The sequence below is a fragment of the Gymnoscopelus microlampas genome (assembly GCF_963454915.1).
Source record: "Gymnoscopelus microlampas genome assembly, chromosome: 14".
In the NCBI taxonomy this organism is placed as follows: Eukaryota; Metazoa; Chordata; class Actinopteri; order Myctophiformes; family Myctophidae; genus Gymnoscopelus; species Gymnoscopelus microlampas.
The window spans coordinates 46886198-46911512 of NC_139951.1; the positions used below are offsets into that span (position 1 = coordinate 46886198).

General features: G+C 42.1%; 3 protein-coding genes across 3 annotated transcripts; all 3 read left to right on the forward strand.

Moving 5' to 3' along the window:
• The first annotated feature begins 371 nt into the window (after positions 1-371).
• LOC311059862 (5-hydroxytryptamine receptor 3A-like) lies at positions 372-9745 on the forward strand. The gene is made up of 11 exons (XM_084077962.1): positions 372-503; positions 1193-1285; positions 2576-2736; positions 4198-4242; positions 5569-5678; positions 6671-6840; positions 7126-7280; positions 7378-7588; positions 7683-7838; positions 8563-8663; positions 8903-9745. Exons 1-11 carry the CDS (start codon positions 467-469, stop codon positions 9131-9133), a joined length of 1470 nt encoding a protein of 489 aa, XP_083934088.1. The 5' UTR covers positions 372-466; the 3' UTR covers positions 9134-9745.
• Positions 9746-13943: 4198 nt separating this feature from the next.
• On the forward strand, positions 13944-17285 carry LOC311060267 (uncharacterized protein; the record flags this gene model as incomplete). The annotated part of the gene is made up of 4 exons (XM_084078403.1): positions 13944-13980; positions 14730-14849; positions 16246-16359; positions 17083-17285. The coding sequence occupies 4 exons, from the start codon at positions 13944-13946 to the stop codon at positions 17283-17285; spliced, it is 474 nt and encodes a 157-aa protein (XP_083934529.1).
• Positions 17286-17573: 288 nt separating this feature from the next.
• On the forward strand, positions 17574-24329 carry LOC311059958 (5-hydroxytryptamine receptor 3A-like). Its single transcript, XM_084078082.1, has 8 exons — positions 17574-17613; positions 18263-18372; positions 20261-20430; positions 20586-20740; positions 20860-21070; positions 21185-21346; positions 22013-22116; positions 23677-24329. The coding sequence occupies exons 1-8, from the start codon at positions 17590-17592 to the stop codon at positions 23902-23904; spliced, it is 1164 nt and encodes a 387-aa protein (XP_083934208.1). The 5' UTR covers positions 17574-17589; the 3' UTR covers positions 23905-24329.
• The last annotated feature ends 986 nt before the right edge of the window (positions 24330-25315 follow it).

Sequence of the window (25315 nt, forward strand, 5' to 3'; positions counted from 1 at the left end):
AGTTAAATATCGTTATGCTTTGATTAAGCAATTTCGGCATCAAACATGTTAGGATGTCTGCATTAAGGGAGTTAGCTCATTTTCTGGCCAACAATGCAATCTTGCACTTGTACCATATCATGTAAATCTAATGAGAGTGACCGTAATGACGTCCATTAAGGAAGTGACCTGTTTTCATATGATTATTGCACCGTCCATTACTGAAATGATTATGATGTCATTTATTCTGCCCTGCCCACCTCTACTGGAGATCAGAGCCGGGACCTGGCTGTCTATAAACGCAGTAACAGTTACATGCAGCTCACAGTAGAAACACACACACACACACACACACACACACACACACACACACACACACACACACACACACACACACACACACACACACACACACACACACACACACACACACACACACACACACTAATTTCTCCACACACACTCATACACACACACATTCGTTACAATGCTTGTTCATTTCATGTTCCTGCTCATCTTCACAGGTAAGACCTATTCATGACTTGTGTTCTGTGTTTAGTTTAAAATGCTAAAACAATTTCCCAAACATAGTGTAATGCTCAGTCTAACTTTGTCAAATCAATCATTTTCGTATTGTCTGTTAATAATCTGTATATGTCAGTGAAGACAGAGGAAAGAAAGATTTCATTCGGCACGGAGATATGAATCTTTTCATTTGCTGTTCAGGTTTGCATTGGATATGTACTGTATATCTACAATAAGAAAAAGTGCTTGCAGTCATGATGTGGTTTGTTCAGAGGGAAACATTTTCTTAATACATTGAAGTTTCAGCTGTTTAACCCCATGAACACTGGTTCCTATTCTGGGGCGAACATTTGGTGAAAATATTTAGTGCAGGTTAGGAGTATAGAGGTCTAGTATAGATCCCGTCAATTTAAAGGGTTTATGTATTTAAATCACAGCTGGATATATATATGTGTGTGTGTGTGTGTGTGTGTGTGTGTGTGTGTGTGTGTGTGTGTGTGTGTGTGTGTGTGTGTGTGTGTGTGTGTGTGTGTGTGTGTGTGTGTGTGTGTGTGTGTGTATATATTGTATGCTGGCCTTGAAACTGTGAAATATACTTACATTCCACCATATTCTGAGTATTTATGTTTAGCTCTTTTAGACAATAGTAGCCAGATATCCATACTAAACTAAATGTCCCTGATGCCAGGTTCAGCAGATTCATTAACCGCAGCACCCATGACACCCATGCTACCAAGTACAACCCAGACCCCACCCAATGACCTGGATCCAACTGCAGGAGGTGAGTACAAATGTGTTGAACGATATTTCTCCAGCAACCGAGAGTCTCGTTGAAAAATACCCTCATGTCGTGCATTTCAAATATGAAATGTAACTGGTAAATGTTACTGACTGATAGATCTACATTTCCAGATTGTGATATATAACATATATGTATGATAGCAACTCTTTCAAACAGTTGTAGTGAAAACCTCTGCGGCTCCTGTGCAGCAGCCACCACCACGTTTTACACTCTCAAGAGTTAAAGATCTATAAGGGTCCATTTGGTTACCAACTCTCCATCATTTAGCTGGGGACCACCTGGAAGGACCCCCTCAAGGACCACTGGAGGGGGTCCCCGGATCACTGGTTGAGAACCACTGCTGTAGTAGACTGTCGATATCAATATCATGCATGTAAGACTGCACATACATATTTCCAAATAGCCATTATAAATACAGGAAGAGAGCACAACAGTTAAGTAAAAGTAATGAATTGTTTAGAGATTTGTATGTGTGGGTTATTTATTATGTTCTGGAGGTGTAGTATACAGTGATTGTGCATGATCGGTTGTCGTCTTCTAGGGCCCAATGTGATTAAAACCTTTTATCAGACTCACTCCAAATCTATATTAATTATGTCTGCCAAGCCAACGCCAAAGCTCTCAGAAGGCATAATGGCCTCTCCATGACCACAGCTAATGGATATTTTCCGCTTTTGCGTTAATTGGATAGATTTTCAGACTTCCAGTTTCAGGAGCCCTAGATTCGAACACTAACCATGGGTGAATTTCACCCGAACAATTGTAATTATGTGATTTTCATAATGGTGCTGATCTCTGGAGGTGGGCGGGTCCTTGGGTACCTTCAGAATGCTCACTGACGTCATAGAAGGTAGGTTTGTTTCCCTGTCCGCATCCCTGTTTTTTTTCTACAGGCAGGTCTTCGGGTGAATTTCACCCAACGTTAGTGATAGACAGCGGGTAAAAAAAATCCCATACTCCCACAATGGTCAGCTGATGCAATTACACTGTGCCTTCACTGGACAAGGCTCACATATCCCAGGAATAGGTGGACCGAAGTTCCCAGCTCCATTATTATCTTTTTGGAATATTTTTTAAACATATTTTCACAAATTGAGTACCTCAATTTGCCATGTATTGTTGTGCTTTAATTTCAAATGATGATAAATATTTTTAATGGAATTTATTATGTCGGGTAAAATATACCCAACGTTAGTGATGGTGTGACTATTTTCATCGTTAGTGTTAGGGTTAAATACTTCCTCTTATTGTTCCACTCTGTTTCTGCAGCTGGTGTTTTTTCTGACAAGGTGTGTAGTTACCAAGATGTTTTAACCCACCTGAACATGAAGAAAGACAACCAGCTGTACACGGCAACGCGACCCGTTCTGGACCACACAAAACACACCGAGGTGTGGTTGGAAGTTGAGCTCAACGCTATTTTAGACATGGTAGGTGAACATTGTGTTTTCAAGGCATTTCTGCTATATTGACATTGGACAATAAAGACAGAAGTTTGATTGAGTGTTTTTTTTTTTATTATTGACAGCAGTCAAGCATATGCACAAAACAAATGCTTGCACATTTAGGGCAAAAGGATGACACAAAAAAGCCTGAAGGCTTATTTCCATTGTGGTCCTATCGGTTGTTGTGATAAAGGGAGAAATAAAATACATAGAATTCAGTTTAAAATCAGGACAATGTGGTGTTAAGAAAACTCTTTAAGGACGACTTTAAGCTAGTAATAGTCCCAATCGACTTAGTGACTGCAGGCAACCCATTCCACATGATAGCTGCGGAATACAAAAAAACAGTCCTTTGCAAAACCACTATTTACTTTGCATGGAACAAAGTTAGTGGAGTAGCTATGTACTACATCACAAACCCTAGAAAAATATTTGCATAAATACATGGGTGCCTCATTGTTTACAATCTTGTGGACCATACACATTTTCATAAACGAGACTCTCTCCTCCACTCTAAGCCAACCAAGGCTACTACAATGAGTCGGGAGGAGATGAGTTCTGGGGTGGAGTTTGTGGATCAACCTAACTACTACTGTTTTTCACTATATGTGATGGAAGAGAGAATAAATGCTATGCCACACATAAATAAATAGAGCCCAGCATGATGCAGTTATGTGATTGGTGTATTAACTGGGTAGGTAATAGAGCCATGATATGTATGTGTGTGTGCCTCCCATCCGTCGCATGTGAGACTCAGAGTTCTTTTTATTGGTGTTTATTCACTGAAAACATCGTAGAACTGACAGTACATACAGAAAAGACAAAAAACTAAACATTAACTTGTATATTCTTACATTCACAATAACATTCATGACTTTCACAATAAGACTCACAAACAAATACTGACCACTTTGCCTGCTTGCATAGGAATGGAGGGGGGGGGGGGGGTCGACTTGGATGCTTCAGTCTTTTCTGCAAAACCTTTTATTTTCTCTTCTTTACATTCTTTATTTTGCTTTACTTTACTCTCTTTTATTTTACTTTAATTTCTTTCTTTCTGTCTTCTCCTGCTCTCCCTCAGTCAAGTGAGACTGCTGCTTTCCTCTTAAGCAAAACAGGTGTAGCAAACATACTTGATTACCAGAACACAGTTGTGACAAAATGACCTAATTGGAAACCTCCAACTCATAAAACGCACGTAGAGCGCCCCCAAGAGACATGAAGGACACTAGAAGGACAAATACACAAAATAAAACAACGACTTAATGCCAGCAGTTACAGTATGTAGGCCTATTTGTTTACATGTGGCCCCATGTGTGCGCGCATATTATGTGTTGTCTCACCTGTAGCATGCATTTCTATTTGCTGCTTATGCATGTTATTTGAGTTATGAGTTGTGTTTGTTTTCTGGAAAATGCTCATATACTGTATTATGTTCATTCATAGGTTGACAAAGACCAGAAATTAATTTCATACATCTATATCGAAATGGTGAGTTCTCATTACGTATATACAGTATAACATAATATGAAGGACTGTTCCACAATCGAAGCAAACTAGCATTACATGGAAACAAAATATAATGCTAGTTTGGGGCATTACTATCCTTGTTTCTCTCATGACCCCTGACAATTACTGCCGATTATCTTTCCTGCTTACTTCATGGTCCTGGAGCGATAAATCTGCACCTGTCCTTGGCAGTAGAGGGGTCGAACTGATGGTAGCGTTGAGGATGAACTCAATCAAGGTTGGATTTGCTAGGGGAGGGGCAATCTGGGAACCCATCGTCGAATAAAAAGGAAAAACAGTGCCCTCTGCTGTTTTTTACTTATTCATTTGGCTCTGGGCGGAGCTGAACGGAGGACCCGTTCTCAGGGAAACCAGGGTTTTGGTCTGCCTTCAGCCTTCCACTTCCGGTGGTGCGCCTATGTTTTCATTCCCACTAACAATAATTCTCCATGGAACACTAACACAATTTCTCCCAAAGAACATGGATCGTTTTGGTTATAAGCCCACTTGTTTCTATGATGAAAGAGCTAGTTAAAATGTTATTAACTTTCCGTGGTTTTGTCTGCTCCGAGGACGCTATTGTTAAATGAGTTTCGGTTTGTTTCCAGTGGGAATTAAGCATCACACATGTAAATCCCGCCCACTACATTTGATTGGGTAAAGCGCGGCCTGCTTCCTGATCTGAAGGAACGCCCACGCCACGCCAATGTGCACGGGTTGTCAACAAGGCTACCGACAGATCCAAGCGCAGCGATGGATCTGTTCTTGAGAGATTAGGGTAGGGGTGGCTGGGGAATCCATGCTTTTCGTTGATTAAATGTCGGGGCACATCAGTCCATACGGAATGCTCTTTCCCCCCTCTCTCTGTCAAAAGCGTTGCTTGGCTTCCACGCATTTTAACCTGCCTATTGAATCTCAACCAGACAACTGGTGTCTACCTTATTGAGAGGAAGATAACGCAGAGGGGAAATGGTGAAAACAGGTAGGGCAGTGCAGTCAGGGGGCACCACGGCCACCGTGGCTATAGGGCATGTATTTTTTCAAGGGGCACATGGCCAAAGAGAGGGGCAACGTCGTGGCCGCCGTGAAATTCCTGCCCTGATTACAAGAATAGTACAACTATGAGTGAAATATAACCCATTTATTTCACAAAATTACCAATATTTGTACAAAGTCATATTGGTCTCAATATTTGTCACATTAAGCCCTGGACTTCACTGAATTGAGTAGGGGTCACATTAATCACGTTTCAGCAAATGCACCTCTCTATTTAAAACTGATTTGTTTGTAATTTCCCTTCTACTGCAGATTTGGATGAATGAGTTCATATCCTGGGATCCCTCTGAGTTCTGTGGAATTGAGACTGTCCCTGTACCCAGTGAATGGCTGTGGAAGCCTGATATCACCATCGATGAGAGGTGGGAATACACATGTAGGCCATGTTGTACACACACACACACACACACACACACACACACACACACACACACACACACACACACACACACACACACACACACACACACACACACACACACACACACACACACACACACACACACACACACACACACAACACACACACACACTCACTCATATGGTCCAGCACCAGTGTTGTTTTCTATGGAGGTCAGAATTAACTGATGCAGCTCTAGAATGTATCTAAATACCAGCATGTGTTGTTGACATCTGTTCGGTATTTGACACACTGGGACAAATCATATTGAATACTTCTTTTGAGTGAAATATTCAACATAAAAGATACAATATCTACTACAAAGGGGCACTCAATGGAGCGCAAATAAGTAGGCACTCCCCCCAAGGAACCATCACAGCTGCGGCTGTGAGCTGTGGTCGGAAGGCCATAGGTGCCTCAAGGACACCATGGTGGATTCGAACCCACAACCTCTGTGGTGGTGGGCAGGGACTTTAGGTGGTGCCACTTTCAAAAAGGGGAACCAAAGGGTGTGTGCTAATTATTAAGGTCACTCGTTCTTGATCTGGATTGGCCAGTGACAGGGTTGCGCATTGTCATCTTTCTTGTTTGTGAAATTCATGGGAGGATCTTAAGACACAATAGTGGAGGATAAGGTACGCTATTCAGTGGGCTTGGGATTGCATCACTGCTTTTTGCAGAGGATGTGGCACCATCGGTTTGACCTCCAGCTCTCACTGGATCGGTTCACAGCCAAGTGTGAGCTGGCTGGGATGAGGATCGGCATCTCCAAATCTGAGGCCATGTTTCTCGTCAGGAAACCGGTGGATTGTTCACTCAAGGTGCGTGTGCGCGTGTCCGTGTCCGTGTGTGTGTGTGTGTGTGTGTGTGTGTGTGTGTGTGTGTGTGTGTGTGTGTGTGTGTGTGTGTGTGTGTGTGTGTGTGTGTGTGTGTGTGTGTGTCTTTCTCTTGCAGGTTAGAGAAGGATAAGGTTTCTCTAAACCGCTATATCCGTATTAACTATAAAGGGGTAGTAAGAGTTATGAATGATGAAGTGGTCGTCAGCACCTGTAGGATGCACATCTACAAGTTCCCCTTCGACACTCAGTCCTGCAACCTCACGTTTGCCTCTGGGATATACTTTAGTGAGTGAGTCAACTCTTTGTGTAATGTGTATGTGCATGCGTGCATGTGTGTGTGTATGTGTGTGTGTGTGTGTGTGTGTGTGTGTGTGTGTGTGTGTGTGTGTGTGTGTGTGTGTGTGTGTGTGTGTGTGTGTGTGTGTGTGTGTGTGTGTGTGTGTGCGCGCGTGCGGGCATGATTGCATGCGTGGGTGGTAAAATGATACAACTTTATGTTATTTCTCAACTGATTCATTTGACTGCGGGGAGTCTGGATTACCTCAGTGTGTTCTCCTGTTCCTTTACCAGCCGAAGAACTGCAGCTCAAAGCACTCCTTGACAAAAACGAAACCAGATATTATTCCACGATGATGATGCGGGCCGAGTATGAGTGGAAGTTTGACAACATTATAATCACTGAACTCAACCAGACCGACTTCAGATCCCAGCGGATTGTCTACACAGTGGGTATTCTTCATACAGGATATATAGGTGTTTTCTATAGTTGCATTTGTCAAACCTGAACTGCCTCTAGGCTGACCTTCTAACATCTCCTCCTAGATCACTATGAAGAGGAAGGCCGTCCTCTACATTGTCAACTTCCTGTTGCCCGTCTTGTTCTTCCTGGGTCTAGACATGGCGTCTTTCCTGATCCCAGAAAGCAGTGGAGAGAAGCTGAGCTTCAAGGTCACCGTGCTGCTGGCCGTCACAGTTTTACAACTCATTCTCAACGATATCCTGCCCGCCACGTCCAACAGAATGCCAATCATAGGTAAACACACATGGGATATGTTTTTATCCCTGTTGGATTATCATTTATATTATACACAGTATGAGTGGATAATAATGTAATACTGTGCTCACAGCGATGTACTGCATGGGGACTTTTGCTCTGATGCTTCTGAGTCTGTTGGAGACGGTTGTGGTGACGTATCTCTTGGCAAAAGACTCTGTCCCCCAGAAGACAGACAAAGACCGCAACGAGAAGGAGGACAAGACCAAAGGCCATATCTGTGACAGAGGTGAGACATTTCAACACAGAGACAATAACAATTATAATTTCGGCCCAACATGCCTTGGAGAGTGGGTGAATTTAAAGGGTTTGCAGGGTTAGCAGTGCTCTCTGAGGTTATGACAGGCCAGGGGTAGAAGTTTTCTTTGGGGTTATGGCAGGGGTAGCAATGTTCTTTGGGGTTATGGCAGGGTTAGCAGTATTCTCTGAAGTTACGGCAGGAGAAGCAGTGTTCTCTGAGAATATGACAGGCCAGCGGTAGAAATGTTCTTTGGGGTTATGACAGTGGTAGTAGTGTTCTTTGGGGTTATGACAGGGGTTGCAGTGATCTTTGGGGTTATGACAGCGGTAGCAGTGTCCTCTGAGGTCATCCAAATCTCAGTGAGATCAAGGAACTGCAGAGACTAGAGGTAGGCTTGGACTGAAATGCATTTTCTTTCTTGGTTACATTTTGTGATGAGAAAAGATGTGCATGATTGAGAAAAGAACAAGGATAGTGATAGCTAAATAGAGATGCAAATGTTAGGTGACAGTGACTGTCTTCAGAAAGAACAATATGCCAGAAACTGTGGCATATATAAACAGACAAAGGTTTTACATGGTCAATTTGTGCTGAAACATAATGTCTTGTTCATCTTATTCCTTAAGTCATTGTTCACAATTCTCAACCATGAATATTGTGAATAACTCATCATGTGGTATAATCATCAATCATATTGTGTGTGTCATTTCAGAGAAGAGATGCAAGTGGTGTCCTCCATGCTTTTACGATGTCCCTGATGATGATGATGATGATAAAGATACAACTCATCAGCCTCTGAGTGTGACTGAAAAGGTAGCATTATGTCACCAAGTAGTGTGTCTATAGTATTCTCTGTAGATGAATATATGCACGTTGTCAATAAATGAATACTTAACTCTTTGACTGCCAGATAACAAAACATTGTTTGCTAAGCCACAGCCAGCGACTTTTCAACTAGTCACAGAATATTTATCTCCAGTTTGATTGACCCCCCCCCCCCCCACCCCAAGATATATTCAAACTCATCTAATCTAATCTAATGTGTGTTTCAGGACAGTAATCTCAGAGGGGAATCTCATGGATTGCAGGTGATCCTGGATGAGTTGAGAGATCTGGAGAAGAACCTGGATGTGTTCTTTAAGAGCAAGGAAGATGGAGGAGGCAGGCCTGGTTACTGGACCAGAATGGCCACAAGAATCAACAAAGCTTTCTTCATTTCTTATGTAACAACTGTCATCGTGTTTCTGGCCCTCGTCTTTAATGAATGGAGTCCTGAATACTAAAACAAGACAACATGCAGCAGCTACTGTATATTGTTGATTTGCTTCTCTGTTGAACGTTAAACACTGTTAAAGCAGTACTGTGCAGCATTCAGCCAGTGGTCTTATGTTAGCGCCATCTGCAGGTAGCTCTAGTCATAGGGAAGGACTGGTGATTTGCTTCTCTGTAAAATGTTGAATACTTTGAACTGTATAAAAAAGGTTTAACACAGGCCTGAAGCCTGCATATAGACTTTACTACAGTACGCAGCAACTTTCCATCTGTTCGCTGTTGTAGCAAATGCCTGGATGCTGTTTATGTAAATGCAGCTTTACACTTTCAAATGCTAAATAATTCTATTTACAAAGAAGGCAGATGGATAAAGAAATATGATAATTAAACAATCATTAACAAAAACATGTTAACACATAAACATATAGAAGAACCAGTGTCATCTGTCAATCGTTTGTCTCATAAGTCCTGCAGTCTTTCCCTGCGTTTTTCCCAAGTTCCACTAGAGGTCCCCAGTGTGTTCCCCTCTATCGTCATTTCCTGATCACCCTTCTTGTATTTAAGAGAAGACCTTCCTTGTCAGTATGTTGCTTTATAACTGCGGTGCTGGCTTCACTTCACTGGCTGCCTATCGCTTGTAGAATTGATTTTAAACGTCATTTAACCACCTTTAAAGCATTAAAGCCCCCAATTTACGTATCATCCACTTAGAAATGTGAAATATCTAGCAATGGCCTTCTGGTTGTCCCAAAGACCAGGCTTAAAACTAAGGGTGACTGCACCTTTGACGTGGTTGCTCGCCACTCTATAGAACACCTTTAGCTATAAAAAATAAATAAATGCAGTTAAAAAAATCTTTTAGCGTATGTATAGAAGAACCGGTGTCATATGTAATTGTCACCCAGTCCCACAGCCTTTCCTTGTGTTTTTTCCAGGGTCCACTAGAGGATCCCAGTGTGTTCGACTCCACATGTGTTCCTGTGTTTATAGGCTACCTTTACCAGACGTGTGTCCTTATCTCATTATACCCTACTTGTATTTAAAACCTTAGTCTAGTGCTGTTCATTGTGTTCATTCATTTCTGCTGACTTTCTTTATTATTATTGTCTGTGTATTATTGTAGTGTATTCTGTGTAGTCTATTGTAGACTATTCTGGTGTAGCGTACACTGTACACGTAGTGTAGTCAGACATTCTTCCTAGCCTGTGGACGCCTGCATCTTCTGTCTCCCTGTCAGCTACAATAAAACTAACTTTTATTGCTAATATCTAGCCATCAGTCTGGTTTCTGCAATGGAGTCCTGTATTCATATGGTGCTTGTGTGATGGTGTTTTTACAGTTCTTTTTTTGTGATTATTGTTTATTGAGGAATGATTGCCGTGCCATAGATATTGACAATACTGAATTTCATAAAGGACCTTTGAGCGATTTTCAACGAGTGCTTCCAAACTCGAACACTTAGAAAAATAATCACCTGCACGGAATGTATTGACAGAAAGTAGCTCATAACATTTTTATGAAACAAAAACTTGACAGATACAAAGGGTTGGTATTGTAACTCTAGATGACAGATTGCGGGTAGGGTAATATCACATATAGCACAATGTATTTTGTCCACTTAAACTATATTAAATATCAGAGTTATTTTGCTTCTCCATTGGGTTTGTTTTGGAATGTATGTGTGTCAGTGTAGGCCAGTCCTGTATTCATAGAGAAAATAACGTGTCGTATCACGATGCTTGTAGATCTTCTATTTTTTTGTTTTGGGAAATTTGTGAAACTATTTTAACATAATCTTAACATACTCTACTATGCATCTTGGTAATGTTTTATTCATTAAAATAAGTCTTGGATTGTAGCTTTAATTACTGTAGCTATAGAGGTGCAAATTATGCATTTGACGTATTACTGTCACGATCTGGTGTTGTGGTGAGGACTCAAATGCAGACAGCAAGGCAGAGTAGTGTTCAAAACCCATGATAGGGATTTTATTACCAGTAAACATACAGACAGACAATGTGACACAAACAATAATGGGCCTCATTCAGCAATACATTTGTAAGTTGTCTTCTTAAATTTCTTCCCAAGTGAATTCCTAAGAGAAGTCTAGTCAGATTCATGAAATGTTCTTAGGCTCTGCCTGCAGTCACACCTGTGTGTGATTGCTGCACACAGAAATCACAGGAAATCACACAGAGAAATAAAGTTGAGAGAATGAAGTAAAGAATACCTAAACTAAAGCCTAAAGATGGTGGAACACCAGACTCCAAACATAAAAATAAATAAATATTTCTGTGGAGGTACTTCTGAAGTGAACAGCAAATTATTTTATTTAATTAATGAATGTATTTTATTATTTCTCTCACATTAATCAACATATCACCACTCGATATCAATGTAAATTTGCTGAAATTAGCTGTTAAAAATGTTATCCATATTTCATGTTCAGGAGTAGCGTTAGTAGTGGATATAAAACATTTTAGTACTGAAAGCTGGTGGGTGGATATAGAGGGTCTTTAAGGTAGCAGCTGCTTGGTATGTAATGGGGTGGAAATAGGGGTGTGGTGGGTGATATGGTGGTGCAAGGAGGGGTGTAGGGGGCTGTGTGGGGTATGGGGATGGGTGTGACGGGTGGGTATAGGGGGGCTTTCAGGTAGGAAGGGGACTGAAAATGGGGGTGTGGCGAATGTCGGGATATGGGGGTGGGGGTATGGGGGGGGGCGATGAGGGTGGGTTGGGTGGGGGGTTATGGGGTGGGTATGGGGCTTGGGCTTCAACTCAACCGGGTCTGTTTGGGTTAGATGCATTTGGCTGCAGACCCCCACCTGAAAATATTTTCTGCTAGGGAAATGTTTTCAAGATTTATCAAAATGTTTCGAAAATAGCCGATCTACAAGTTCAAAATTGCCAGTAATGGGACGCGTTGTGAGCTTGTAGATCAGCTATTTTCAAACAAAGTATAAAATGGGTTAAAGTGATTAAACTGTTCCTCGTTTGCTGTGGACCCCCTGGAACAGCTTCAAGGACCCCTGGGGGTCCCCAGACCACACCTTTGAGAACCTTTTTTGCTCTAAAGATATGATAAAAATATTATTGTAATTTAAATCCTATATTATACAACTGTAGAATTGAAGAAACTTCGAGAATTCATTATTTTTGCACAAACATATCACACTTAAGAACTCAAAGGCCACCCTAAGAGTGCTCTCTAGTATGCGTAGATTTCTTCTTAACTTAAGAACAAATCACAGCTAAGAAAACATTTGTGAATGCCAAAATCTCTTAAAAAACTTCTTAAGTGGGTCTAAGAACAAATTTGTTCGTAAGTACGGTTCATGAATCGGGCCCAATTGATCCGTCAAGCACTGACTGGGGAACAAATATACACATGAGGGGCTGATTACACATGAGATACAGCTGGGGAAGACAACATAGAACCAGAACAACTAGAACAACATAGAAATACAACACCTAGACAGGCACAGTCTGTGACTGTGACAATTACCTTGTGTTATCCTTGCTTACTGTAAATCGCTCTGGATTAAGAGTGTCTGCTTAATGCCTAAATTGTAAATTGTAATATAATAATAATAATAATGACGATAAAGCACACCTTTTGGTGAAAAAGCTGAATTCATTGTGTTGTCATTATTCCACATTAAGCTCCTAATTTAGCTAATTATGAGGCAATTTATGATTTAACATTGTTTAGAAGTACTTATGGGTGGGGTTTGTATTTTCCTTGTGCTGTGAGTGGGATCAATATTGCACACAGTACAAATCCCCAGTGTTAATGTATCCATTAGAAACCTCTGAGTTAAATTATCAGGGAGGATCAGTTTTAGGACTTTGAGCCACATTCATCATCATTAAACCAGATAATAATTAAAGTTGGTCCACAGTAAATACCCCTTTGTGGTATTTATTCACTGTATATGTGCATATACAGTTAAATGTGGTATCTGCATTTAACACATCTAGTGGTAGTAGTCCTAATAGTGAAGAGGGGGGAGAGAGGGGGGTGAAGGTTTGGTCCGAGCTGCAGTACTAGCTGGCTCCAGTGTTGCCAGATTCCGTGATTTTCAAAAACAATCTTGAAAGCCAGCTTCACATAATCAACTACACTTCAGAAACAAGCCCAAACAAAAGCAACCTGCAACTATGAATATTTACAAGCGGCTTTACAGGACAACAAAGCTCAAAGTCGCTTATGATAAGCAGACCTGGCAACACTGTGCCAAATCATGCAGACCAGTTCTGCCAGCTCTAAGGCATTAGTACAACAATGTGTGCATCGGCGCACAGTTTGTGCTGAACTTAATGGCAACTTTTGCCAACAGACTGTTGTAGTCTGTTTGGTGGAGAGTCACCTTTAGGGGTTAAGTGTCTTGCTCAAGGACACTTCGACATGTAGACCGGGGCCAGGAAACGAACCGAGGACCTTCTGTTTCCCACGCAGCTATGGCCACCCTGATTTGTCACCCGTGTTTCAACAGTATAGCTTAGTTTCTGTCGATCCTCATGAGAGTGACCATAACGATGTCCATTAAAGGTGTGACCTCCTGTTTTCATATGATTCACCATGATAGTAATGATGACTTGTCATTTATTCTACCCTGCCCTCCTCCAGGAATCAGATTTGACTGTGTGCAGCCTGTATGGGCCCGGGAAGAGTGTGGGAGGAGAGGATGGGGATGGTGGTTGTTGCACTGGGGCTGCAGAGATTTACACTACAGCAGTACACAGTAACAGTTACATTCAGAGGAGAAACACACACACACCCGTATCACTCCACACACATGCATGCTCACACAAGTTACGATGCTTGTTCTCTTAATTCCCTTGCTCATCTTCACAGGTAAGACACATTTATGAATAACATATAATGTATGCATGAACTGACATGTAGAATATGTGTTTATTTCTTTATGCTAAAAGAATTTCACAGACAGAGCCATAAGCGATGTCTGTCTAGCTTTGTCAAATCAATCATCTTTTGTATTTTCTGTGTACATTATGTCAGTGAAGACTAAGGAAAGATTTCATTCAGCATGTATGTACTTATGAAGCTTTGCATGTGTTGTTGTTAATGTGTTTGGATAAAGTAGCTACAATAACAAAGAGACTTCCAGTTTGACATGCTTTGTTCAGGAGGAAACATTTTCTTGATGAATTGATGTTTGTTTAATGGTGGAAATATTTAGTGTAGGGAGGGTGTAGGGGGGCTAGTATATCGTTGCTGTCGAGCAGAAACCTGTTCTCTCCATATTTTCAATGTTTGCGTTTTTTTAGGAAAATAACGGCCTACTTGATCATACTACAGTGTCCCACAAACGCATCAAAAGTAGCAGATCTGCTACTTTCGCTATTTTAGAATTTTAATCCTGAAAAGTAGAAGTTTTGGATGACAATATAGTGTTTTAAGCGTATTTAAATCATAGCTGGATAGAAATGTACCGTACGCTGGCCTTGATATAGATAGTGGAAACTTTGAAATATCTCACATCTAGTGGACTACTCAATCATTCCACCATAATCTGAGTGTTCATGTTTAGCTCTTTCAGTCAAAATGCTACCCATACTAAACCTTAATGTCCCTGGTGCCAGGCTCAGCAGATTCATTAACTGGAGCCCCCATGCCACCCATACTGCCCACCCAGACCCCACCCACGGACCTGATGCCAACCCAGACCCCACCCACCGACCTGATGCCATCTGAAGGAGGAGGTGAGTAGAATTGTGTTGAATGACGTTTCTCCAGCAACAAAAATATGGTGGAAAAAACCCTCATCTCTTTACTAACTGTCCCTTTCAAATATGAAATGTAACGATGACTGAGATAGATTTATATATTTCCAGAGTGCGATATATAACGTATCGTCGCTGTCGGGCGTTTTTTCTACTTGTGCGGTTTTATAAATATTAAACCAATGAAAAGTATTAAAAAGCGCTTCTGACTAAACCTCCTAACTCCATTGGATACTCAAACTGTCGGTCAAACCACCTAACTCCCAGTTAGGATTTTATTTGCCTGTTATCTCTCCTATGGTACCAACATCAATACAGCATGGAATTGTGGTTCAACCATAACAAAATATTCTAAGTGGTGGTCCGTGGCTCAAATGCCGAATAAATAATGGACCTCGATATGAAAAGCGTTGAAAACCACTACTCTGTAGCAGTGGTTTTCAACCAGTGGTCCGGGGACCACCAGTGGTCCTTTAGGGGGAACCAGGGGGTCCCCAGCAAAATGAGTTAACATAGCGTCACAATCATTTTAACCGATTAGCTTTGGCTATTCAAAAATAGCAGATAAGCTATTAATATTTTTTTAAAGCGAAAATTAACTGATATCTTTGCTTCTGGGGGTCCCTGGCACAAAAAAAATCAAATGGTGGTCTGCGGCCAAATGTGTAACAATTTAGGGGTCCTTGGCATGAAAAAGGTTGAAAACCACTGCTTTATAGCATGGGATTCAAATGTGGAAAGTGAAAGATGAGAAAGATTAGGAACACAGAACTTCCACTCGGGAGATGGATAAACCATTAGCACTCAAAAGCCTGGGAGAATGCATTGCTGAAGTTGTACAGTCCTGAGAGGACAGCAGAGTTAGCAGTGTTCTCTCTGGGGAAGTCTCAGTGAGAGCAAGGACATGCAGAGACTGGAGGGAGGCATGGGCTGAAATCAAATCAGGTTTCTTGATTAAATTCGAGGCATTTGAGCTCCATAGCGCGCCGTGACCAAGTGGCTTTGGTCTGGTTCAGACATTGTTAAAGCGGATGAATTCTAACATGTAACGAGCTGTTCATACTTAAAAGGATAGTTCACCCCCAAAGTGACATTTTTTTCCTATCGATTACTCACCCCATGGAGTCTTGAATTCATGGAGATTTTGGGGTTTTTGTCGCATCCCTAAGCCAATAATTTGATGACCGGAGGAGCCTCCAGTAGGAGACTCGACCGGGTCTCCATTGAGTCTCCGCTGGTCATCAAATTATTGGCTTAGGAATGCGACAAAAAAAAATGCCATGAATTCAAGCCTTCATGGGGTGAGTAATGGATAGAAAATATATTTTTTGGGGGGTGAACTATCCCTTTAAATCACAAGTATCTGGTGCTATAGGCTCAGCGAATGCATCAACTGCAGCCCCCACGCCCTCCATGATGTCCAACTTCACCCCACCCATGCTTAGGACCAAGTATGGGGGCCAAGACCCGGAGCCAGGTGAAGACACAGGTGAGCCTAATAGCAATAATGAAATGCATTGTTATAGCGCTTATTTCTACCCAAGTACTCAAAGCGCTCCGAAATAGTTTTGTATGGGTGGCTTATAATGTTATGGGGGTGTAGTTAAAGTGGCTTCACAGGATTTGGATTGTTGCTAATTAGGGGCCCAAGACATTAAAACAGGGCCGGACTGGGACAAAAATTCGGCCCTGGCATTTTGGCCCAGACCGGCCCACCACAACCGGCGCGCAGATAGCAGACACTCTACCGCAATTTTCCGCACCTGCGCGCTTTGCGCGCGGCCGACCCCCCCAGCCTCAAGCCAGATCTCCTAGCCTTCCCAATTGTCAGGGACATTACCGTAACTAATAATTGGGCCGTGCAATCCGGAAATGAACAAGAGTAAAAATATATATTCTTTAAATGTTTTGGTCCAGTGGCCCACTGGCTCATCGGCCCACCGGGCATATTCCCGATATGCCATATGGCCAGTCCGCCCCTGCATTAAAACCTTTTATCAGACTCACTCCAAATATCTGAGAGCGTCCATGTCTAATATTAATTATGTCTGCCAAGCCAACGCCAAAGCTCTTAGAAGGCGTAATGGCCTCTCCATGACCACAGCTAATGGATAGTTTTCTCTTTTGAGTTTACTGGATAGATTTTCAGACTTCTAGTTTCAGGAGCTTTTAGTAAATACTTTCTCTCATTGTTCCACTCTTGTTTCTTCAGCTGGTGTTTCTTCTGACAAGGTGTGTAGTTACCACAATGTTTTAACCCACCTGAACATGAAGAAAGACAGCCAGCTGTACACGGCAACGCGACCCGTTCTGGACCACACAAAACCCACCGTGGTGTGGTTGGATGTTGCGCTCAACGCTATTTTAGACATGGTAGGTGAACATCGTGTTTCCATGGCATTTCTGCTATATTGACATTGGACGACGGAGACACACATCACAAGGTGTAAATAGAGCCCAGCGTCATGCACTTAGTATGTGACTGGTGTGTTAACTGGCTGGGCAACCAAGGAGCCATGGTATATTATATATGGTATATATTTTAACATTTGGCCCTATGGATACTCAATGGGCCCTTTATCTTGTGTGCACGTGCACGCATATGTGTTGCCTCATCTGTAGCGTGCATGTATTTCGATTTGCCGAGTTGTGTTTGTTTGCTGGAAAATTCTCATATACTGTATCTGTTCATTCATAGGCTGATAAAGAACAGCAATTAATGTCATACATCTTTACTGCAATGGTGAGTTCTCATTACATACTGTATTTACAGTATGACATCTATACTATAATTTATGGAATGTGTGTGTCTGTCTGTCTGACAAAACGTTCCTGGCATAACTCGGACAGCGTTTTCAGTGTGTTGGGGAGACTGTATGCATAGCCGCGGGAAGACCTTTTAGGTTAGGGGTGCGGTATGCGCACCTCATGCACGCGCGCGCAGCACACGTTCATGAGGACCCCCCACGCGCGCGCACGCGGTTCTGGGCGGATTGGGTTAGTTTTTTTCCCAGTTTTTGGTTTATTTATTTCGGTTTTAGGGTTAGGATTAGGGTTAGGTTAGAGTAATGTTATTTAATTCTTATTTTTGGCTGATTTCACCGATTTATTATCAAAAAAAAAATATATATTTTTTTTTGATGGGGGGGCGGTACCTGGGGGAGGGGGGGCGGCCGCACCCCCAGCACCCCTACTTCCCGCGGTACTGACTGTATGCATTGGCCTCCTGATTGGGCAACCCAAACCGTCGGCTTAATTGATTGGCCGAAGTTAGCATAACGTTTGTGTTCCATTTATACTGATATAAATGGAACGTCTAGCTCCATTCCCGACACGCATGACCCCATGTAGGCCGGCGTCCGAAGGTGTTTGTCATTTATGTTCTACTGCAGAGTTGGAAAAATGAGTTCATATCCTGGGATCCCTCTGAGTTCTGTGGAATCCACCGTGTTTCTGTACCCAGTGAATGGCTGTGGAAACCTGATATCACCATCGATGAGAGGTGGGAATACACATGCAGACATACTGTACTGTACACACCACAACCAGAATCAGTTCTTATTGTGTGCGAATGAATGAATGAATGAATTTATTTTCGTGTCATGCCACCATTTTGGCCCATCCCATATGGGATTATATGACACATTACACAGAAATGAAACAAGACATTAACATTCCTTCCTGTTCATATTGCGTCCTTCCTTATGTGACCAGGGCCCGGAAACAGGATAGCTGACTACGCCACCCTGGGAGTTTCACCCAGAGAATGCCATATGATGCACAACAAACATTGAATACCGACCACAGGTCGATAGTAATGTATAGACGAGACGTGTGTTTCCAGTTTAAAAAGGATGTTTGTTTATCTATAACTCAAGGCAGAGTAAAATAACTATTCATAAGACTTAACTGGAGGAGGTCAAAGTCATGAGGTAGGGAGTGAGGAGAGAGGGGTTTCACAGCCACCAAAAGCGCACACAAGGCACACACGTGTTACACAATAGTGTGAACAATAAAATAAGCCAAAGGCTTCGGTTCTAAACAGTGACCATATATGGGGAAACACCACACAAAACCACACAGTGAGGCAGAAAGTCCAAAGTCAATGTTCTTTTATTCAACCAAAAAACGAATAAAAGCAAAGCAGTGGAATGGGGCAGGGGCGTAACGAATCCAATGTTCAATGGGGAAAGCAGGGGCGTCAATTGGGTATGGCAGGCTATTGCAGCTGCCATACCCTGGCTCCAGGGGGGGAAAAAAAAGTACTTTTTTGATAATAAATCGGGAAAATCAGGCAAAAATAAGAATTAAATAACATAACCCTAACCTAACCCGAATCCTAACCCTAAAACCGAAATAAAGTAACCAAAAACTGGAAAAAAACGAACCCAACCCGCCCAGAACCGCACAAAAAATTTGCGCGCGCGGGGGTGACCTCATGCACGCGCGAGGTCGCGTGCATGCTGCCATACCCTAGCTTTTGCTGAACTGACGCCACTGGGGGAAAGAGCTGAATAAAGTGTCTAATGCATGTACTTCACTTTCCAATGTGGGGTGGGGGGGGGGGGGTCCAGTTGATTTAGTTGATTTCCTCCGTGTGAGTCCAGGTCCTTCCTCCTCTGTCCTTGTAGATCTGTGCTGTTCCGTGGCCAGGGCAAACACTGCCTCTCTCTCCAATAGTGGCCCTTAAATAGGGAGAGCCTTCCTAATTAGCTCATGCCCTGCACCTGTTGGATAACTGAGTGACACTTATCCAATTATAGCTGGCTTTTCAATTCTTATTCATTTTGATTTTTTGCGCATGTTTGCTTTTCTTTATTATTTCATTTTGAGTTGCAGTGCTTTGAAGCCAGTCTATGGTAGCAGTGTCAGCAGGTCAGCATGAAGGACTCCCATTGGATAAGTGTCACTCACTTATCCATATTAAAAAGTCTCTGCCTGATAGAGTTGTAGAATGGACAATACAAAACAAAATGCATTTCATTTTCAATTTCATTAAGATCACACAAACCACATAATCTATCCTCCTCAACCGTGCCTACATATCTACCCGTCTCAATATGAAGACCAAGTATGCCAGCCCCGATCTGAGCATATAGGCTTTGTTTCTTTTTTTGACAAATTATATAATACATAGTTTTCTGGACAATAGACATACTATATCTCACAATAAGTGCGGAGCTTTGGTTTCCACCATATATCCAGAGCCCATCTGCCCTTTACTTGTTGAAAAATAGTTTATTTTAATACCATACTCTCTACTTTTTCTTTATTATAAAAATGTGTGTGTGTGTGTGTGTGTGTGTGTGTGTGTGTGTGTGTGTGTGTGTGTGTGTGTGTGTGTGTGTGTGTGCGCGCGCGCATGCGTGTGTGCGTGCGTGTGCTCACAGGTTAGAGAAGGATAAGGCTGCTCTAAACCCTTATGTCCACGTTGACCATGAAGGGACGGTGGATGTTTGGAATGATGAAGTGGTCGTCAGCACCTGTAGCATGCACATCTACAAGTTCCCCTTCGACACTCAGTCCTGCAACCTCACGTTTGCCTCTGGCATATACTTTAGTGAGGGAGTCAACTATTTGCGTTTAAATGTGTATATGTACGTGCGTGCATGCGTGTTAGTGCATGTGTGTCAAGTGGGTGGTCAAATGATGTTAATTCTCAACTGATTCATTTGACTGCTTGGAGTGTGGATTATCCTTCTGTACCTTTACCAGCAAAAGAACTGCAGCTCAAAACATACTTTGACAAAGACTCCGCCAGATTCATAACCGATAAGATGATGCGGGCCGAGTATGAGTGGAAGTTTGAAAACATTATACCCACCGTACTCAACGAGACTGACTTCAGACCCCAGCGGATTGTCTACACTGTAGGTATTGTTCATACCGGCTAGGAAGTTTCCTACGTTTTAATGCAAACTAATATAGTTGCATTTGTTAAATCTGAACTGCCTCTAGTCTAGGCTGACCTTCTAACATCTCCTCCTAGATCACTATGAAGAGGAAGGCCGTCCTCTACATTGTCAACTTCCTGTTGCCCGTCTTGTTCTTCCTGTGTCTAGACATGGCGTCTTTCCTGATCTCGGACAGCGGTGGAGAGAAGCTGAGCTTCAAGGTCACCGTGCTGCTGGCCGTCACAGTTTTACAACTCATTCTCAACGACATCCTGCCCGCCACGTCCAACAGAATGCCAATCATAGGTAATATTCATGGGATACGTTTTTTATCTCTGTTGGATTATCATTTATACACAGTATGAGTGGATAATAATGTATTTTGAAGTCATGGTTAATCAACTTGTGTCCTCCTCACAGCGATGTACTGCATGGGGACTTTTTCTCTGATGCTGCTAAGTCTGTTGGAGACGGTTGTGGTGACGTATCTGTTGGCAAAAGACTCTGTCCTCCAGAAGACAGAGACAGACAAAGACCACAACGAGAAGGAGGACAAGACCAAAGGCCATAGCTGTGGCAGAGGTGAGACATTACAACACAGAGACACACAATAACAATAACAATTATAATGTTGGCCCAAAGGTCAGGGTGAGTTGGTTGAAGTAATAGGGTCCTGAGATGACCGCAGGGTAGTGGTATATGGGGTTATGTCAAGGGTAGCAATGTTCTTTGGGGTTATGACAGTGGTAGCTATGTTCTTTGGGGTTATGACAGGGGTAGCAGTGTTCTTTGGGGTTATGACAGGGGTAGCAGTGTTCTTTGGGGTTATGACAGGGGTAGTAGTGTCCTCTGAGGTCATCCAAATCTCAGTGAGAGAAAGGGAATTGAAAGGCTGAATTTAATTCAGATTTCTGTGTTCACAGTATCAGATTCAAATTGATTTTAGATTTTTTGATGAGATTTGAATCAGATCTCATCAAGTGCACGATTGGAGAGAAAAGAACACAAATAGTGTTAAAACACATTGTAGCGAAAGAGCGACACAAACATAAAGTGACAGCAACTGTGTCTTCACCGAGAATAATATGCCCGAAAGTGTTAATTGTTCTTCATCAAGAGACAGAAGAAAGACCACAGACGAAGGTATTACAGGCTCAATTCATGCTGAGACATAATGTCTTGTTCATCTGTGAATCATATAACTCATCATGTGTTTCAATCATCAATCCTCTGTGTGTGTCATTTCAGAGAAGAGATGCAAGTGGTGTCCTCCATGCTTTTACAATGTCCCTGGTGATGATGATGATGATGATAGAGACACAACGCATGAGTCTCTGAGCGCGGCTGAAGAGGTTAGCATGATGTCACCATTGTACATGTAACCATGTAGTGTCTCTACATTACTCATATTAACTAGTTATAGCAATGACGTGTATAACTGCATAAGGGTAGGTGACTATGGAAATGAGGTAGCATCTGGTGTTAGAATAGAGGGTTTATTCTATTGTGCGTGTGTAAGGTAAGCAACGTATGCGGTAGTATACCTACATGCTGGCTGAACACAATGGGGGAGGGGTTGTGAGTTAAAGGACCCCAAAAGGACCCCAAACTGTATATGTATTTGGCCGTGGACCCCCATCTCAAAATATTTTGTTCCAGGGACCCCCCAGAAGCAAAGATTTGAGTTACAAATGTTCGCTTAAAAAAATATCTATTCAAAGATTTGCACACATTTCCGAGATTTTTCAAAAATAGCAGATTGATCAGACGCTCACCCACCAACCCACCCCACGCATCTGCTATTTTTGAAAAGCCAAAGTGTAAAATAATGCTTTGTCAGCGTGGCTGTTTTAAAAATTAGGATTGAGGACTACTTGACCACTGTCTGCTCCGGTCCTGGCATTTAAATGTCATTCCGCTGTTTATTGGATTTTATGTTGATTTTGTGTATTTTTATGCTTTACTTTATGTGCCGCTGTTTTGACCTGGACTCCCTTGTAAAAGAGGTTTTCAATGGGACTATTCCTGGTTAAGTAAAAGTGATAAAAAAAAATCAATAATAATTCACGAGGCAGAGCAGGACAAAATGCTAAGGATTCATTCTCCCAAATTCAGGAACAGGGGTAGAATAAATGCAGGAGAATACTGAAAACACAATGAGGTGGAACTACAGCAGCACACCACAGCAACTTACAGGTCTGGTAAAGAACATATAGATCTGAGGGTTTATATACACACAGGCAGGGATAACCATACACAGGTGTACACCACTGTCACTCAACACATGGTTAGGCTAGGGGCCTAACAGGACACAGGTGGAGATAACTAATAATCACAGGGAGGTGAGACAAGACAGGTAACACTATAGGAACACTACTACAAAATAAAAGGTACACAACAGTAAATTAAAACCTACTGAACAGCATACTAAATGTCACTACAAAATAAAACACTTGGAGACACATCCTGACATTTGGTGTCTCTCTACAAAAATACATCCTTGATGTATGAGGCATGTGTAGTAGCCGCGCATATGTCACACATGCGCAGTAGGGTGGGACTAGCGGTCAAAAAAAGGTGCCTAAAATGTGCCTGAATAATGGAGTATTATATTAATTGTACAATATGTAAGTACATTCAAGGTGGGGAAAGAAGCCGCGGCAACAGTCAGAGCACTGATTAATATTCTGTGGCGAGGTAAGTGGAGTGCTCGTGTGCTGGCCCACCCCTGACGAACACCACGGCATGGGCATTTTAATTAAAGTAGTAGGATATTTACACTGTAATTAATTAATAAGTTAACACTTATATTTAATAATAATTCATCCATGACTTCTAAACTGTGTCTCCCTCTAATCATTGTCCCAAAAATATATTCTAACTCATCGAACCTAATCTAATGTGTGTTTCAGGACAATAATCTCAAAGGGGAATCTCATGGATTGCAGGTGATCCTTGATGAGCTGAGAGATCTGGAGAAGAACCTGGATGTGTTCTTTAAGAGCAAGGAAGATGGAGGCAGGCCTGGTTACTGGACCAGAGTGGCCACAAGAATCAACAACGCTTTCTTCATTTTCTATGTGACAACAGTCATCGTGTTCCTGATCATCATCTTTAATGAATGGAGTCCTGAATACTAACACAAGACACAATGCTGCAGCTATTTGCTTCTCTGTTCAATATTGAGCACTCTAACTGTATGAAAAGGTTGAACGCAGGCCTGCAGCCTGCTTATAGTCTTTCCTACAGTATGCAGCAACTTTCCATCTGTTTACTGTTGTAATAAATGTCTGGCGGCTGTTTGATGTAAATGCAGCTTATCGGCTTTTAAACGCTTAATCATTCCATATACAAATAAGACAGATGAATAAAGAAATCCTTAACAAGAAGCATGTTAACACATAACATAGATATATAAGATATCATCTTCAATGCAGTATGTGTAATTAATTGTCTCTCCTCCCAGTCCTACAGTCTTTCCCTGTGTTTTCCCCAGGTTCCACTAGAGGTCCCCAGTGTGTTACCAAAATGTGTTCATGCGTCTTCCCACCAGCTGTGTCATTTGTGTCATATCTCTGACAAAGCCCTTCCTAAGATAAACACCATTAGTTTAATAAAGCACAGGACAGAATTACATGCTATATAATGTGTGCAGACAGTACATTTCTTCACTTTTATTGCCTCATCACCACTTTTGTATTTAAGACCTTCCTCAGTCTGGTGCTAGATAATCATGTGTTCATTGTCTCCGCCAGGCCGAAAGGCATGGCGAGAGAGTATGTTTTACCCCTTGTCCGTCCGTCCGTGTGTCCGTGTGTCCGTGTGTCATTCGATCTGTCTGTGTACAGCTAATCTCCGGCACCGTTGGCTTGCTCGCAGCCAAACTGTGCACACACATTCCCTGGATACCAGAGCAGAACCTCTGCCCCAAAATTTTCACAGGGGCCTGTTATAGCGCCACCAGGAGGCCAATTTGTGCAAAACACATTTTTTGACAGTACTCCTACAGATTTTGTCCCAAAATCCCGCAAATCGGTACACAGTATCTCTATTGTCATTAAACGAAACGGGTCTTTCAGATTTCTAATATTCCATCCTGATTGGCTAAAAATGTCTTCCAAAGTTTGCAGGAGTGCTCCGTTTTGAACAAAATGCCTCAAATCATGAACACAGCATGCAATTTCCGTGAAATTTTGCACGCACATTCCCATTAGGCCGAGGAAGAACTACCATTTGAAAATATTCAAATCAGCCTCATGGTGGCGCTATAACAGGCCGATTCGTGTTTTTACCTATAATTGCACCGATCTGTGTAAAACTTTGTATGCACACTCCCTATAGGTCAAGGAAAAACCTTTGCCCTGCATTTTTCACATCTGCCTTTTATAGCGCCACCAGGAGGCCGACTTATGTAAAACACATTTTTTTATACTACTCCTTCCAATTTTATCCAAATTTCACGCAAATCGGTACACATGATCTCTATAGTCATGTGATCACGATGGATGTGTTTGATTTTTTATATTCCATACTGATTGGCTAAGATTGACA